We start from the raw sequence: 15,298 nt of genomic DNA, 5'->3' as shown, positions 1-15,298 counted from the left end.
AGTTCCAATGTGTGTCACATTGGTACAGTGGTAACGTCACCAGCTTTAAATGATATAGTTTCGATTTCGGTTCTAGCTGATGGCATCCAAATACTCTTTTATTAGTTTTGGAATCACAACTCTATAATATATACGAAATCTGGACAAATTAAAATATCATATTTAAGCGTATTTTATGCCTGGACAAAGCCGTGTGCCCCCCCCCCAATGTATGGTATATATAAAACAAACCTAAAGAAAATGCAACTAAACTAAACACCATAAATAAATATTTGAAGATATAAAGAACTTGAAACATAAAACCTTTTTCCAAAATTACCAGATTTGGTATTAAATAACCCAAAAAGGGTTTCTTCTTCTTATAGTGATACCAGACAAAACAAAGGCTCCATCCTGAAGAATTCTGTTGACTATATTCGCAAACTGAAGAAGGACCAAGACAAAATGCACAATCTCGAAGACAAAAACAGATTGTCTGAAAACACCAACAGAAAACTTTTGCTGAGAGTACAGGTAGGTGGCGCCACCCACTTCTTCATCAACATAAGTATTTTTATTTTCTACATCATTTTTAATGTGTTTATTATGCCTATTTAAGCAGCTATTATATTAAGCATTCTAACCTATACTTTTAACAAAACACATACACACTTACATATACGCAAACATACCTTGATAGATGATCATACATACGCACACATACCTTGATAGATGATCATATATACGCACACATACCTGGATAGATGATCAGCATACTGAATAATTAACACTGTTCTTGAGGTCATCAGGAGAGAATGTGCTCTGTGTTGGGTCTGTATGGACTGACAATCTGAGTGTCCCAAGTTTGAATTCAGTTTGTTCCACAAAAATCACTTTCACTTAGGATGTTGGCAACCTTCACATGGTCTCTCCCATAATTTATATCTTTCTAGAAAAAATTCTGACATGAAAAATATTGGGGAAACCAATGCCAACAACAGAATCTTCAGATTCATACGATATGATGATGATGACAACTCTCTTCAATTATTTTTGTTCATACTTTTTCACCATTTCGGTTTTTCTGCATTGCTATCAGCCTTCACAAATACATTGAGGACATTGCGAAGGCTGCTGCAAAGAAGGTGAGTTCCCTTTATCGAGCTGAGAGACTACTCACACCTGAGAGTATCCTGTACCTCTACAAAGGTCAAATCGAAGCAGCAGAGTTAACTTTTATTGTGGACACCTGTTTTTAATAGTTAAATAAATAAATTCAAACGTGTCTCCGGTGTATGTCACAGTGGCCCAATGGTTAACGTCGCATGGGTTTTTTTTTTCACACTTTAATTTCCAACTTTGCCTCAAGGGTTTGGGTTCGATCCTCATACTCACCTACCAAAACTTTTTTTTATTTTAACCTTAACCCCCCCCCCCCGGAGTTTTGATTTACCTCAAAACACCCGTGCATCACCGGGTACCTCCGCTAGTCTATATATATATATATATATATATAAAAGTGAAAATGTGTGTATGTATGTTCGCTTTTTGTGTATGTCCAAGAAAGGCTTTTTTCAGAGAAGCAGTCGGTCGGCTCGCAACTTAAAACTTTTTATATAACATATAAATCATATCTCCAAGTTAGCAACAGAGCTCGCCTGTCTATTTAATTTGCTCGACTTCGGGAAGATAAATATTCAACATTTGTCGCTTGCCGCATGTGGATTAGGCTTTTTCCTATAATAAAAGCGATACTAATTCTGGCGGTATTTTCCGGCGATAGCCGGAAATGTCCAAAAGCAATCAGCTTTGATCAATGTGGAAATATTTTCCTTATATCAAACAATTTTTATTCAAATTGGACAAGGGAAGATGGTCCCCTCCCCCCACCAACATCTTGGGGAAACAAAAATAAAAAAAGCTTTCCGCAATAAATGAAATGCTATCCCGCAGTCAAAGTTGACCTCATTAAGTCATTAAAACGTGCACCTACTAAATCTAAGTAATTAAATAAATTCAAACATGTTTCCGTTAGTATCTCGCGGTGGGTCAGTGGTTAAAGTCGCACACTTTTTTTTTTTTTTTTTTTCACACTTTAATTTCCAACTTCGCCGCAAGGGTTCGGGTTCGATCCTCATACTCACCTACTAAAACTGTTTTTTTAATTTTAACCCCCCCACCCACCGGAGTTTTGATTTCTCCAAACCACACACACCTCCGAACACCCGGGCAACGCCGGGTACCCCCCGCTAGTATATATATAAAAGTAGGTATGATATGACATTATGGAAAAGAAGAAAAACCCGTAACCTTTTCGGAAAATCTTTTCAACGTTTCGTCCCTTTTTTTTTTTTTTTTTTCTTTTTTTCTTCTAGCTCACTATGGTATCTCTTGTTTTATTCCTCAATCATCTATTATTTCTTGAAGAAGTCTCCCAAAAATGGGAATTAAATGTTGAAAAATTTTCCTAAAAGGTTTCAGATTTTTCTTCCTTCTTCCACACACACACACATATATATATATATATATATATATATATATATATAGTATTTATTTCGATGATGTATTCCCACTTATTAAATTTAAGAGAATTAAAATCCGGACTGAACTTATTAGATCATTTGATAGATATCTTTGATATTTAACTTTTTTTTTCTTTCTTTCCCTTCAGCATTTGGAAATGATATGCAAGACACATGGCATTTCAACTGGCCTCCCTGATGATTCCAGCACCCTCGCTCTCTTCTCCGACGATATTACCCATCCTGCAGTTAAATCCGAGCAGGACCTTCTGCTTGAGCACAGTCAACATGGATTTTCATCCGTCAGCAGCACCGCAATGGATGAGGACAGTTCTCCCGTTAGTGGGGATCCAATGATGTCCTCCAATCCTGTCAGTCCATCCATGGATGAAGATGAGGATGAACTTATGTAAAAATAAAAAATAATAATAAAAAAAAAATTAATACAAAAATATCTGAACAAACATAAAAATTTAAATGTTTTCATTTGAATGTGGGGTGGGGGTGGAGGTAATGAAAAAAAAATTGTGTATGAAATCTGAATGGCTGCGAGTATGTGTGTTTTTTGTACATCTAGAAAACAACAAAGAAAAACACTTTTTAAAATGAAATCTTTACAAGACAAGTTAAAGAAGAAAAATTTTAAATAATCTCAAACCAATGACAAAAAAAAAATCTACAATAATCTTGGACCAATGACAAGATTTTGGTTAACAATTGCACAAATCGATTGGGCAAAAAAAACAAAAAAAAAAAAACAAATGTCTGCACTCAAGTTATTTGATTTCCTCCCCTTTTCTAACCATTTTTTTTTTCACTCATATTACAAAAAGAATATAAAAAATTTTAGAAATCACCTCCCTCCTTCAAAAAAAATCTCCCTATTTCAAATTTTAATCTCTCCACTCTTTCTCCCAACAAATCAATTTTTTTTTTGATGACCTATCTTTCAATTTTGTCTAAATTGTGACATCATATTCCACTTTTATTTTTTGATTTCTGCCTGTGGTGACATACACAGAACTGATTAGGCACAAATAAATACTTTGCTTTTTTGATATTGATAACATTTAATGTTTTCAATGTTTTCAAAGAGGAACAAAAGAGAAAAAAAAAAAAAACACAGACAATACGGAATGGTTCTAGAACAGATATTATGGGTAAAACAAAAGAATACAATTCTTTTGATAAAAAAAATGTTTTTCCTAAATATAATGCAGAATTGCAAGCTGAGTTTCAGAAAACTAAAGCAGAATTCTGAAATTCATTTCGAAAAAGATTTTTCAGCTAAACAAAAGATTGATGGATAAAACCTGTATGATGGCAGTCCACTTTCGTACAGAATGGATCCAAATGACATTTCCATGGCTTATGGATAAGAATAATTCATCTTTGGCAAAAATAATCCACCTCGGACAAAGTATACAGGAAAATCCAGTTTTGGACACGGGTAGTCCGTCTCGGACAAAAGTAATCTGCGATGGACAGATACAAATAGTCATGTTAAATAGAGGTCGTTCACTGCAACAGTAAATGTTTCACCTTTTTAAACTTTGCTCATCACATTTTTATAGTTCAACTTGGACAGTATTGGGGTATGCGCAAATGTGGTCTACCTGTTGACACTGTAGTTGAAACCCACTTTTTTGTATATGAATATATAGATTTCTATTGGATGAAGGTGATCTGCCCTGAGATTAGAAGGTGTAAAAATTCAAATGTTGGTGATCTGCCTCCAAGGAGAGCTGGTTTGTTTAAGCTGTAAAGCTGAAGTGATTCTATCTGGAATGTTTTTTTTCTTTTTAATGGAAATACAAATGTAGGTTTACGTTGGTTTTGTCTTTTTTTTTTTTTTTTTTTTTTTTTAAATTTCAATTTCTTTTCCTTTCTCATTATCCTTCAGTTCTCCTTCTCTCACTCTCTCTTTCTGTTCCTTTTCTCCCCTCCACCTATTTCTCCCTCTCCCTTTCTTTTTCCCTCCCAGCCTAAATCTCATTTTTTATTTCATTGTTTCAACTCCTAATTCAACTATCGAGCCCCCTCAAATTTTGATTTCATAAAATTGAAAAAGAAAAAAAAAATACATTAAAGAAACGGTGCAAAAACTTTTTGCAACACACAGAAAGGAGGAAGAACCAGAAAAAACGTGGAATGTGTGGAATTTAAAAATTATATAAAGCAGATGACTAGAGGGAGAACAACTCAAAAACACGACCACCATCACCACCACCTAGTACAGGAATGGGGATTGTTTGAAATATATAATTTTTTTTTTTTTTTTGTCCAAGGTTATTTAAGTATTATTTTTGTATGTTTTTACATAATTTGTACATTTTTATATTTTTATTTTGAACAAATTGTCCTTCAAAAAATAACAGCTGATTATAAAGTTTACTTAACAAGATATACATTTTTTTATATTAGGTGTTTTCATTAATTTTATTGTCATTTCTATGGGTTTTATTTATTCATTTTTTAATACTCAGAGCTGTATTTTGAACTTTTTCTTTCATATTAAATATGCAGTAAACAGTAATATAAACAAGACACAAGATATTTTATAAGAGAGTTATTGTTAATGCTATTTTTACTTCTGTCTTACAATTACTTATGTAAGTAATCTTTTCTTGTATATCATTATTTACCTAGACTATCCACCCAGAGGTCTAGACTGTTTGTCTAATAGATGACTCATGATCTGAAATGTCATAGTTTGTCTAAATAAAACTGCATAAAGGATCCCACCCTCCTCCATTGGGTTTGATGGATGACGTCATCCTTTACCGACATCATTTATTGTGCGCAGTTATCCTTGCCTATATTTTAATGGATTACATCACCAAATTATGATGTCATCCAGTATACGTTAGGGAAGCAAGCAAAAAACTAGATAATGAAGAAATTAACAAACCCGATCTACAGAGTTTTTGTAGTATATTAGACCCCCAGGGGTTTAGAGGTTAATCCCATAGACGGACTGTGATCCTTTCTTGTTTTTTTATTTTTATTTTTTTTTCTCTAGTGAATTCATCACAAGTAGTATTAGGTGAGCACACAAGTTTTTCTTGATTTAAAATTTCATTTTAAATATGGAAAACTGTTTTTGAAAATCTTTATTAAAGATAACGATCTTTGCTCTTCATAACTTAACTCCGTTTGTCAATTTGTCTTATAAATGCCTAGATTGTGAAATTATTTTGGTTTTGATGTAAAATATGAACCTAGCTTATGTTCAATCTCCTAGCGATATTAATCTAAGGCCATTTAAATGGATTTGTAATCCTCAAAATAAGTGATAATCCAAGGAAGCTAGGTTAGGTGAATATGCAGGATGCAGAAAGATTTCACAACCAAATTTTTCTAGATCTTTGGTCAGTAGTGCTGCAAGAAGACAAGCATTATCACGATGAAAGATGACTCCTTTTCCTCTTCTGTTGATTAAAGAAAATCGTTTTCGGGTCAACATTGGATGAGAATATTATAGAAAAATGTGAATGATGCTTTAATAATCTGAAAGAAAAAGTTATAAATTATAGTGATATGTTTAAGTAATAACAAATTATGATAGTTTAAAATGGCCCTTCAATAAACTTTCAATAAACTGGCAAAAACTTTTGCACTAACCTCATGATATACAATGGTGATTTGAATTGTGATATTAACATTTTAAATTTTTTAAGAGGATGAAATAAAAATTTAAAAAAAAAAAAAAATGAGAGTAAAAATGGAAGATGATTGTGGTCAAGCTAATTGCAATTTTTTTTCTCTTTCTCTCGTGAATTCATCGCAATTATTGTGATTTGATATGAATGTGAATCGTGATATGAAAATTGAAATTTTAATTAGTCAAAAAAAAAATTATTTTATTAAAATAGTAAAAAAAAAAAAATAAAAGGGGGTGGGAGAGAGAGAGATGGAAGATGGTTGTGGTCAAGAGCCAGTTACAATATTTTGGTTTGGGTTTTTGGGGGCAAAGTACATATTGGTTTCTACCCTAAAAAATGGGTTGGAAAAGATGATGGAAAGAATGGAAAGTGAACTGAAGAACCCCAACTAAGCAGCAAATCAAATGATTTTATTTTTGCGGAATTGACCAGAATCTGAGGAGACCTCAGATCCAGCAAACACTTTCGTTGTGTTGCTTATGTTGTTTCGAATGATTTTTTACTTCTTCAGTTTCACAAACCATAAGTGAAGAAAGGCCCCTTTTCTGCTTTATTATTTCTGAACCAAATAACAGACAAAAATTGCGACTAATAATTGACCGCAAAATCTGACCACCGCAAACGATAAACTTTTAGTTCTTTTGTTCAAGAACACTGGATTTATTTTATATCTATTTTATTTAATGTCGAAAAATTAACAGAATATATTTGTGATAAAAACATGACTAAAGAAATACTAACAAAACTTTGATCGTACAAAGAATCATATACACATACATGAGGTGTCTCGGACAATATACTTTTACTTCAAATAAGGATAAAACTTTTATTTATGATCTAAGTGAAATGGAATAACTTTGTATACAAAAGATAAATGTAATTGAAGAATCTTGTTCAAATTCATTGTTCAAAACGGGTCAATAAAAGTACATTTTAGACTCCTTATATATATATATATATATATATATAAATGTCCCACTTGATTATAAAATTTTACATAATCAAAATTGTGTAATCATACTTCAAAAATTAACGATCAAATATTTATGTGTAAGTATGTTTCAGAAATTTTTAAAACTCTTTTCTTTACATAATATTGATTACACTATAAATGTTGTATTTTACTAAGTTATAATATATGAGCTCTGTTAGACTTAAGTTTTAATCATTGAGCTAAATTACACCTGTAGTATTCACAGATATCTTAGACATTTGGAATGCTTTATTATATTTATATGATTGAGGGGAGTTTTTTTTTTTTCTTTTTTTTTTTTTTTTCTTTTTTTTTTTTTCTTTTTTTTTTTTTCTTTTTTTTTTTTTTCTTTTTTTTTTTTTTCTTTTGTCCCCTGGAGTCCTCTTTAAGGAATTAAAAAAAAAACGGTCAATTTTAGCATGAATACAACATTCCGACTTCCAGTCATTGAATGCTTTTCAACTGTTTACAATGAATGCTCGCCAACATGGCCTCTATAGGCACTTAATTTCCTTCAATTCTCGTGTTAATCGTCAGTAGCCTTGAGGTAAGATACTAGCATATGAAGTCAAAGATGGTTTTGTGACTGGGTTCCAATTTCCTGACCAGCAATAATTACCAATTCCTATGCTGATGATTGGGTAGTGTCTGTAGGAATAAAAAATAATTGATATTTATTTTTTTTTAAATATTATGTTTACACACACATATGCATATGAGGGTGGGGAGTTGTATGTTTTGGTTTCGTTTTTAGATGATGGCACCTAAGTTATATATATATATTTTTTTTTTTAGTTTTGATTTCACTACAATACATTAGGTTCAATATAATAATCGATAGAGAATTCTCTATAATAATAAATACGTAATCTGCATGAATTAAATATCATTGTAGCATATCTTAACACCGGGTGGCCTGCTTATGTATGTATGTATGTGTGTATATATATATATATATATATATATATATATATATATGAAATCTTGAATACCGTATCACATCAAATGGTTGATGGAAAAAATAACCACATTAAATGTCAACCTTCAGACTAAATTTGTTCCTTTTGAGCATAAAAAAGAATGCTTTTTGCAAAACAATGTTATATTTTGTCAAAGGTAATGCTGAAAAGAGAATACATCAGCTTAGGTTTGTGTCTTGTGTAGCATTTAACTTTTAACTGGACACACACTGCTTTCCTTTATATAATAGATAAGTTCCTATATATAATTAGTCATGGTTGTTAACTTTTTTTAATTAGTGTAGGCATGGAACGTGAGGGGAGGAGATCTGCAACCAAAACAAATTCGCCATTTTTATATTCTAAACGTGGGATATGAATGAAAAAGAGCCAACTTGCTGTGTTAATTGCTTTGTTGTTGTTTTTAAATAAGATTTTTGTGAAAGATTGTTTTTTGTGAATTTTTATGGAGAACCAAAAATGCCAATAAGACTAATAAGTATCTTTTTATTAAATATAAAAATGAAGGACAAAATCAGCTGATGACTAAAATACTTGAACGAGACACCCACTAGCCGACCCACCTACATGTGTTTACTCAACATTCCAGCTATACAATAACACACAAATAAAATAATTTGCGTATGTGTTATATATATTTATTAAAAAAATCATGATTACACATATATGCAGGCTCATTGGCCGATGCGTACCAATCGATGTATCAGTAAAAAGGTTGTTTGGGGGTTTTTTTTGCTACATCAACCTTTGCAATTGATAGCTTTCAAAGAGATAATCTGGCTGAGTCTATACGATGCAAAATCCGAAATTAGCAATGAGAGTGGTGCATCACTGAAGATTTTCCTTGAGGAAATATATAATTGTGAAATACATTTTTATATATATATATATATATATATATATATATATATATATACCTAATTTAAATAGGTACAAATGTCTTCCACAACAGACCTTGCATTTCATAGTCACAGCGCTTCTAGATTTCCAGGAATTCAAATAGATACATGTAGCTAATCCCCAGCATTACAGGGTAGAAATTGGAAGTTCTAGCCTGTAATGGTGAAGATATCAATGGCTAATATATAACTAGTTCTACTGATCTGGTGTTGCCTGGGATCCATTATGTTAGAATAATGAAATATTGTAATTGGAAATATACTAAATGAAAGCAATTATGGCGCACTAACCCTTAATGAAGGAATAAAATTGTTTTTTTTTTAAGTTGATTATGTAAGAATGTCTACATATTACCTCATATCATTAAGTATTTTTGTTTTTGAATAAATTATAGCAAAGTATTATACAGTACATTGTACAACAATAAACAGCTGAGGGTTAACTAGTTAGTATTAAAGTTTGATTTGTTAGCTTAAATACTAGTTAGGTCCAATTTTTTAAATCTAAGCAACATAATCTTATTGATTGAATTGATAATCCTATTAGCAAACTGTGAGACTCGAGTCGTTCATTTATCTGTTAATATTTTTTAGTTACGAAATCTAAAATTTTCAATAATTCGTAATTTTTTTATATTGTTTCTCCAATTTGATTGAAGATATTTCGTTTCCAAAAAATAAGTCTTTTAGGTCAATCTTTTGATGATTTTGTTGAGTTCTAGATGAAAGGTTTTTGTAAAATTATTTTATTTTTTTTTTTTTTATTTTTTTTTTTTTTTTTTTTACAGAATTTAAAACTTTCCTTTTAAATTCGTTCACTCTTTTTCACCTGAATAAATGGTGATTACGAGTGGAACTTTTTTCTTTTTTTTTTTTTTCTAAATATCAGGATTTCTTTTCAAAAAGATTATCCTTGGGGGTAAAACAACAATTCCAACCATTGCTAAACAAAATCATTCTTTTACATTTAGGCATTATTCTTATATTAACTGTCAGTTTCTCCTCTTAGGTCAAGAAAGTTTTTTTTTTTATATAAATCCCACATTAGTATTGCATTATGTTATGCAATTACAAATTCACATTCCAATTTGACTCAAAGCCATCTGCTCGGAACACTCTTTAATTTGACACAAGGCCAGAAACTTGATGTACTCCTCTCTACATATTCCCTACATGACACGAAATTGTTTATGATGTTTTTTTTTTGCTTTTTTTTACAAAAGAAATGTTTACTATTTTCCTATTGGCATAGATTAGAATTCAGTACTTTTTCAAGCTATAAGACAAATGAACGACAATAGTTGAGGACGATCAGAAGGCACCTTTTTACTTAAGTGCAACACTGAGGTGTAGGGGAGGATGGCACTCCATTTCCAGGATTACACCACTTTTTTTTTTGATTCTCTTATGATGTTTTAGCAAGGATTATCAAGTACCATTTTTTACTAATTGCTAAACACGTATTGTTTACCAATTGCTAAACACGTATTGGAACAATACGCGTTTAGCAAGGATTTTTAAGTACCATTTTTTTTTTTTTTTTTTTTTTTTTTTTTTAGTCTTTAGTATGACTAGCTCATGGAGTAAACCCCTTGTCTCCCAGCCCTTAGCGAACACTTACCATTATGCCAATGTCGATAAAGGTTATTTATGGATATATATATATATATGTGTGTGTGTGTGTGTGTGTGATCCCAGAAAAAAGGCAGGAGGTGAGGCTTTTTTATTCCCTCCTACCTCCATCGGAAAGTGCGACACTTGAAATTATCTAAAATCTGCTGAGTTTACTGCTGAATTTTAATCGGTTTTATTCTTTTATAAATATTGATCAGTTCTGATAATTTTCTAAAAAGAAAAAATATGTTGCAATTCATCATGTGTTACATTTAAAAAATTAAGAATTACTTCTTATTGTTATTTTATTTTTTTTTTTTTTTCAAAACTGTTTTCTTTTCATATATTGAGAAAGGCTTTCATATTGAGGATTGTTATAACAGTAGACATATATGCATAAATATATATGCATAAATGGATTCTTTCGTTTCTTTTGACGTATGAGCTTCACACAACAACTTAATTGTCCGAAATCCACACAGATCATTTATTTATAGTGCGGAATACTTTGTGTAGAACCATCCATACTTTTTGGAACTACTAGGTACAATTGATTGCCACAAACATAAGCAGATGGTAGACCCCAGGTTTTGCATCAGATTTCCTTCTACATACATACATACATAATTAAATATTCCTGGTGAACCAAGTGCAAAAGAGATCTAGACAATTGCACTTAAGGAAACAACGAGCATACTAAAAAGAGCTCTCGGTTGGTTTCAATAAAAAAAGCAGAGTAATGTTGGCAGCTGGTTTGGTTGCCCCATACCCAGTGTTACAATCTTCAAAGGAAGAAAATTAAAAAAATATATATATATATATAAACTATATTTAACTTATTTCGGTACTTTACTGCAGTTGCATGATATGTTCTTTTTATTTCTATGTGATAAATTTGAATTAAAAGAAACCCTCAAACGTACTGCATTGTTTAAGAATAGCAATACGTATATGAAAACAAGATAGCATAATCATGAAACTGCAATAACATGTTCAAATAAGTTATTATATAAGCTCTTTCTGAATGATCGTTTTTGAGTAGTTGATTTTACTTTTATGTGTGGAGAATCTACCTAATAAGGAAAAAAAAAACAGTAGAATAAAGAAATCTGAGACTCTGTTTTATGGTTTAATTTCATGTGAGCACTTGGTTGGCATCCTGAAGCTTGTATAAATGTTTTACTTAATTCTATTGGGCTGGTGCTACCAGATCAGGCTGTCTAAAGATACTGGTTTCTTGATTTAAAATGCACCAAACATTTATGTTACTGTTTTTTTTTGTTTTTTTTTTCCTTTCTCTTTGCAAAACTTATGTTCTGCAAAGTTAAAAACAATTTTCCTCTGCGAAACAACTAAATCAAATACCATAAATAAATATTTGAAGATATAAAGCACTAGAACATAAAAAAACACGTTTTTTTCTAAACTGCAGCATTAAATAATCCGAAAAGTGTTGATATGACGTAAAATAAAACTAATTTTGAGGAGATTGAAAATTTTCCACGATCCTATCACCTAATACAGATAAGAATGAAATGAGCGTTATAGTAAGCTCTTATCTGCTCAGGTTACTGACACATATTGAACCAAAAATGTATGAGTATACATATATGTATATAAATGTTTTAGATTAAGCACGGGTACCTATTTCATTCTACAAGAGATTTGAGAATAAATGGGATTGCTTATTCTATAGAACTGAAAACCTTTTTTTATGATTGTTTTGAAGTTTAATATTTTTGATGAATGTATTGTTTATTAATATTTTTTTTTTTTTTCATAAAAAAAGAAATTCATTATTTGTATAATCTGTCTATTATATCATTTTTGTCACTAGACAATAATATTAATAACGAATTTTATTTCGATTACATTACTCTTATCTGTCTATTCCAGGGCAGGGGAGAAGGTAACAATGTTAACCAATTATTTGGTTGGTCAATTCGGAATCGAGTCCAAATTGTAGAAAGTATGAAACAAAGATAAAACGGATCAGTTGTAATAAATATATTAACACCTACACTTACATATGTGTGTGTGTACTAGAGGAACCGTGTCCCAGCGTTGACTGGCAAAATCGATGAGATTAAAATTTGTAAGCCCCGGATGTAAATTAACCAAAAAAGGACCAGAATAACGCTTTTCACCTAAAATGTTAAAGCATTTATCCATGTAATAGAAAACAGTCATAAATAGAACTGAGGGCACTAGTAAAATGAACACAATTTTCTAATAAGAAAACAAAATGAATAGTTAATTAATAAGATCTCCTTTTGCAAAGCAGTAAGCAAATTAGTTAACCCTCGGACGTTGATTGTATAGACATGACAAAGTTCAATAGTAAGCTGTTATTTTCTTATTGTGAATATGAATCCAATGTTTATGTCACTGTCAGTTTCACAAATAGCTTCACACACACATGTATACATATTAAGTATGATACAAAATTTATGACATAATATTTTGTAATTTTGCTACAAAAAACATAAGCTATTTTTGATATTAAGTGATAACCATTGAGCTTAATCTGAAGTATTTAGTTATATCCTAGTGATTCCTAATATTTTATTTATTTTTTGCTAAAATATTTGTAAATATCTTAGAGATATATTTATGATCGTTTTAAACTTTTCTTTATATAATAGGTGGTATTCAATGATAGGCTGGGTTTTCAACTACAAATAATGAGAGCAAACAATTACTGTAGATACAAAGACTTGCTGAATAAGCAACAAAGAAGCTCCGACTGCGTAGATACTAAGAGTTATCATCTTGTGACATAAACACCTGTTCTTGTTAGATCATCAAAGTTAAGCAACATACAACTTGGTTAGTACCAGATGGGTGACCATTTGATAATATCAAGCGCTGTATATAGAAGGATGTCGACATCTCCCTGCAAGAACTGCAAAAACCTAACACTGTCGACTACTTTGACTGATATTTTGCAACTCGGAAGCGCTTTTGAATTTGATATTTCCATGAAACTTCCTCCTTTGGAGGAAGCTGGTTCAATTTGTTTGAGGAGGTTGGAGAAAAATAACTCACTGACTGTTGCTTGGACCAATTTTATGCAGCATTTGTGGTGTTCAGATTCTTTGGAATCTGCGGTGTCTTATTAAGATTACAATAACCGTTTTAGTTGTAACAAAAATAAGAATTTTGGACAAATTTAAATATCTTAGACTTGTTTTAAATTTATTGTGATTCTATTGTACAAAACTTATATATAACCTCATTTTTTATTTACCTTTGCTAAAAAAAAAAAAAAATTGTTGTTTCTGATTCTGGTATGACTTCTATGCACATTTTTATTATTGGTCAGTTAATACAGATTTTGTATTTTGTTAATGTTAATCATATGTATCAAACGTGATAATACTACAATGTAAAATATCGCCGATTGTTTCCTCTACATTATTCATTTGTTATTCGTCTTTTCCCTGTGTAACTTTTTATATGATGATGGATCTGTTTTAATAAGTTTTATGGTCGCATTGTACTTATGGGATGTGTATAAATATATATATAATTAGTGAATGAATGACAAAAGTCTATATTTCAAAGTTCATGATGTTAACCATCTTACAATTCCTTTGATTCGGTTGACAGTATCTGTTTCATACCTTTATAATATGTTTCCATTACGCCATTTTGAATTTAGAAATTTCTAAATTCAAAATGGCGTAATGGAAACATATTATAAGGTATTTACAGTTTCTCTTCCGATTTTCTGGGTTTTAATCATGTCAAAAAGCACTTTATTTCCTTTTAATGGATTGATTGTTGCTATTTCCTCTGAGTTAAGGGCAAAATAGATTCACTAATTGATATAATAATTAAGTGGTTCATTTTGTGCTACAAAACAGATACTGTCAAGAATTGTAAATGTCAACTGAATTAAAGGAATAAATTCTAAGATGGTCAGCATCATGAGCTTTGGAATATAGACTTTTGTCATTCATTCGCTATATTGTTCTATAATTACATTGAGCTTCTTAAATAAGGGTCGGTATAGATTATAAGGAAATAAAGTATATTTCCAGAGAAATATATATTATATATATATATATATATATATATATATAACTTTGTTGTTCTGTTTATTCTTGAAAACCGACTTCTTAGGCCTTTTGGTGAATATCAAAGTGTAGTTTTGGGTCTGATACTGTAATTTCATCGTTATTTTATTATATATTTTTACTTTTCCTCAGTCAGTAAAAAGAAATCCTTCTTAACTAAGGCAATAAAAATTTTTATCTCAAGCTACAGTATTCCTTTTTGCGGAGATGGATTTTCCATGATATTTTTAAAAAAATAACTTTTATTAAACTCTGCCCTCATGAAGAGTCAAGTTTATTATGAAACTAAGTAAAGGCAAAAATATACACATTTTTTCCGAAGCATTCGACACTCCAGTTAACCAAGTCTGGCATGAGGCTATTCAATATTGTGCACTCTTACTCCTTTCCCCTTTCCATACACATAGAATATCATTTTTTTTTCTTGTCCATTTTAAGGTGTAGTATGCCTAAAACCTTTTCCAAAATAAATTACTATGTATGTTTCCTAAAGAATTGGAGATTCCCTACAGTTTTCACAGAAGAGATGCTGTTAATTTTTCTCTATACTATCCTTATTTTTATGGTTAGGTGCTCGACCAGTG

At 30.8% G+C, this 15,298-nt stretch overlaps 1 protein-coding gene across 5 annotated transcripts in view; it reads left to right on the top strand.

Moving 5' to 3' along the window:
* Positions 1-4,329, top strand: part of LOC145293784 (microphthalmia-associated transcription factor-like) — a 157,960-nt gene extending 153,631 nt beyond the window's left edge. For 3 of the 5 annotated variants that reach the window (XM_080140327.1, XM_080140324.1, XM_080140329.1), the window contains 2 exons: positions 348-513; positions 2,651-3,674. In XM_080140327.1, coding sequence (XP_079996453.1) covers positions 348-513; positions 2,651-2,914 — 430 coding nt within the window. In that variant the 3' untranslated portion in view covers positions 2,915-3,674. Of the gene's footprint in view, positions 1-347; positions 514-2,650 lie in introns of all 5 variants that reach the window. The other 2 variants (XM_080140328.1, XM_080140325.1) reach the window with 1 other exon arrangement.
* Positions 4,330-15,298: the final 10,969 nt, after the last annotated feature.

Source organism: Euprymna scolopes, chromosome 15 (genome assembly GCF_053919585.1).
Source record: "Euprymna scolopes isolate OS-2025 chromosome 15, ASM5391958v1, whole genome shotgun sequence".
NCBI classification, from domain to species: domain Eukaryota; kingdom Metazoa; phylum Mollusca; class Cephalopoda; order Sepiida; family Sepiolidae; genus Euprymna; species Euprymna scolopes.
The sequence above is the reverse complement of the archived record's forward strand: the minus strand, read 5'-3'. Positions and strand labels throughout refer to the sequence as shown.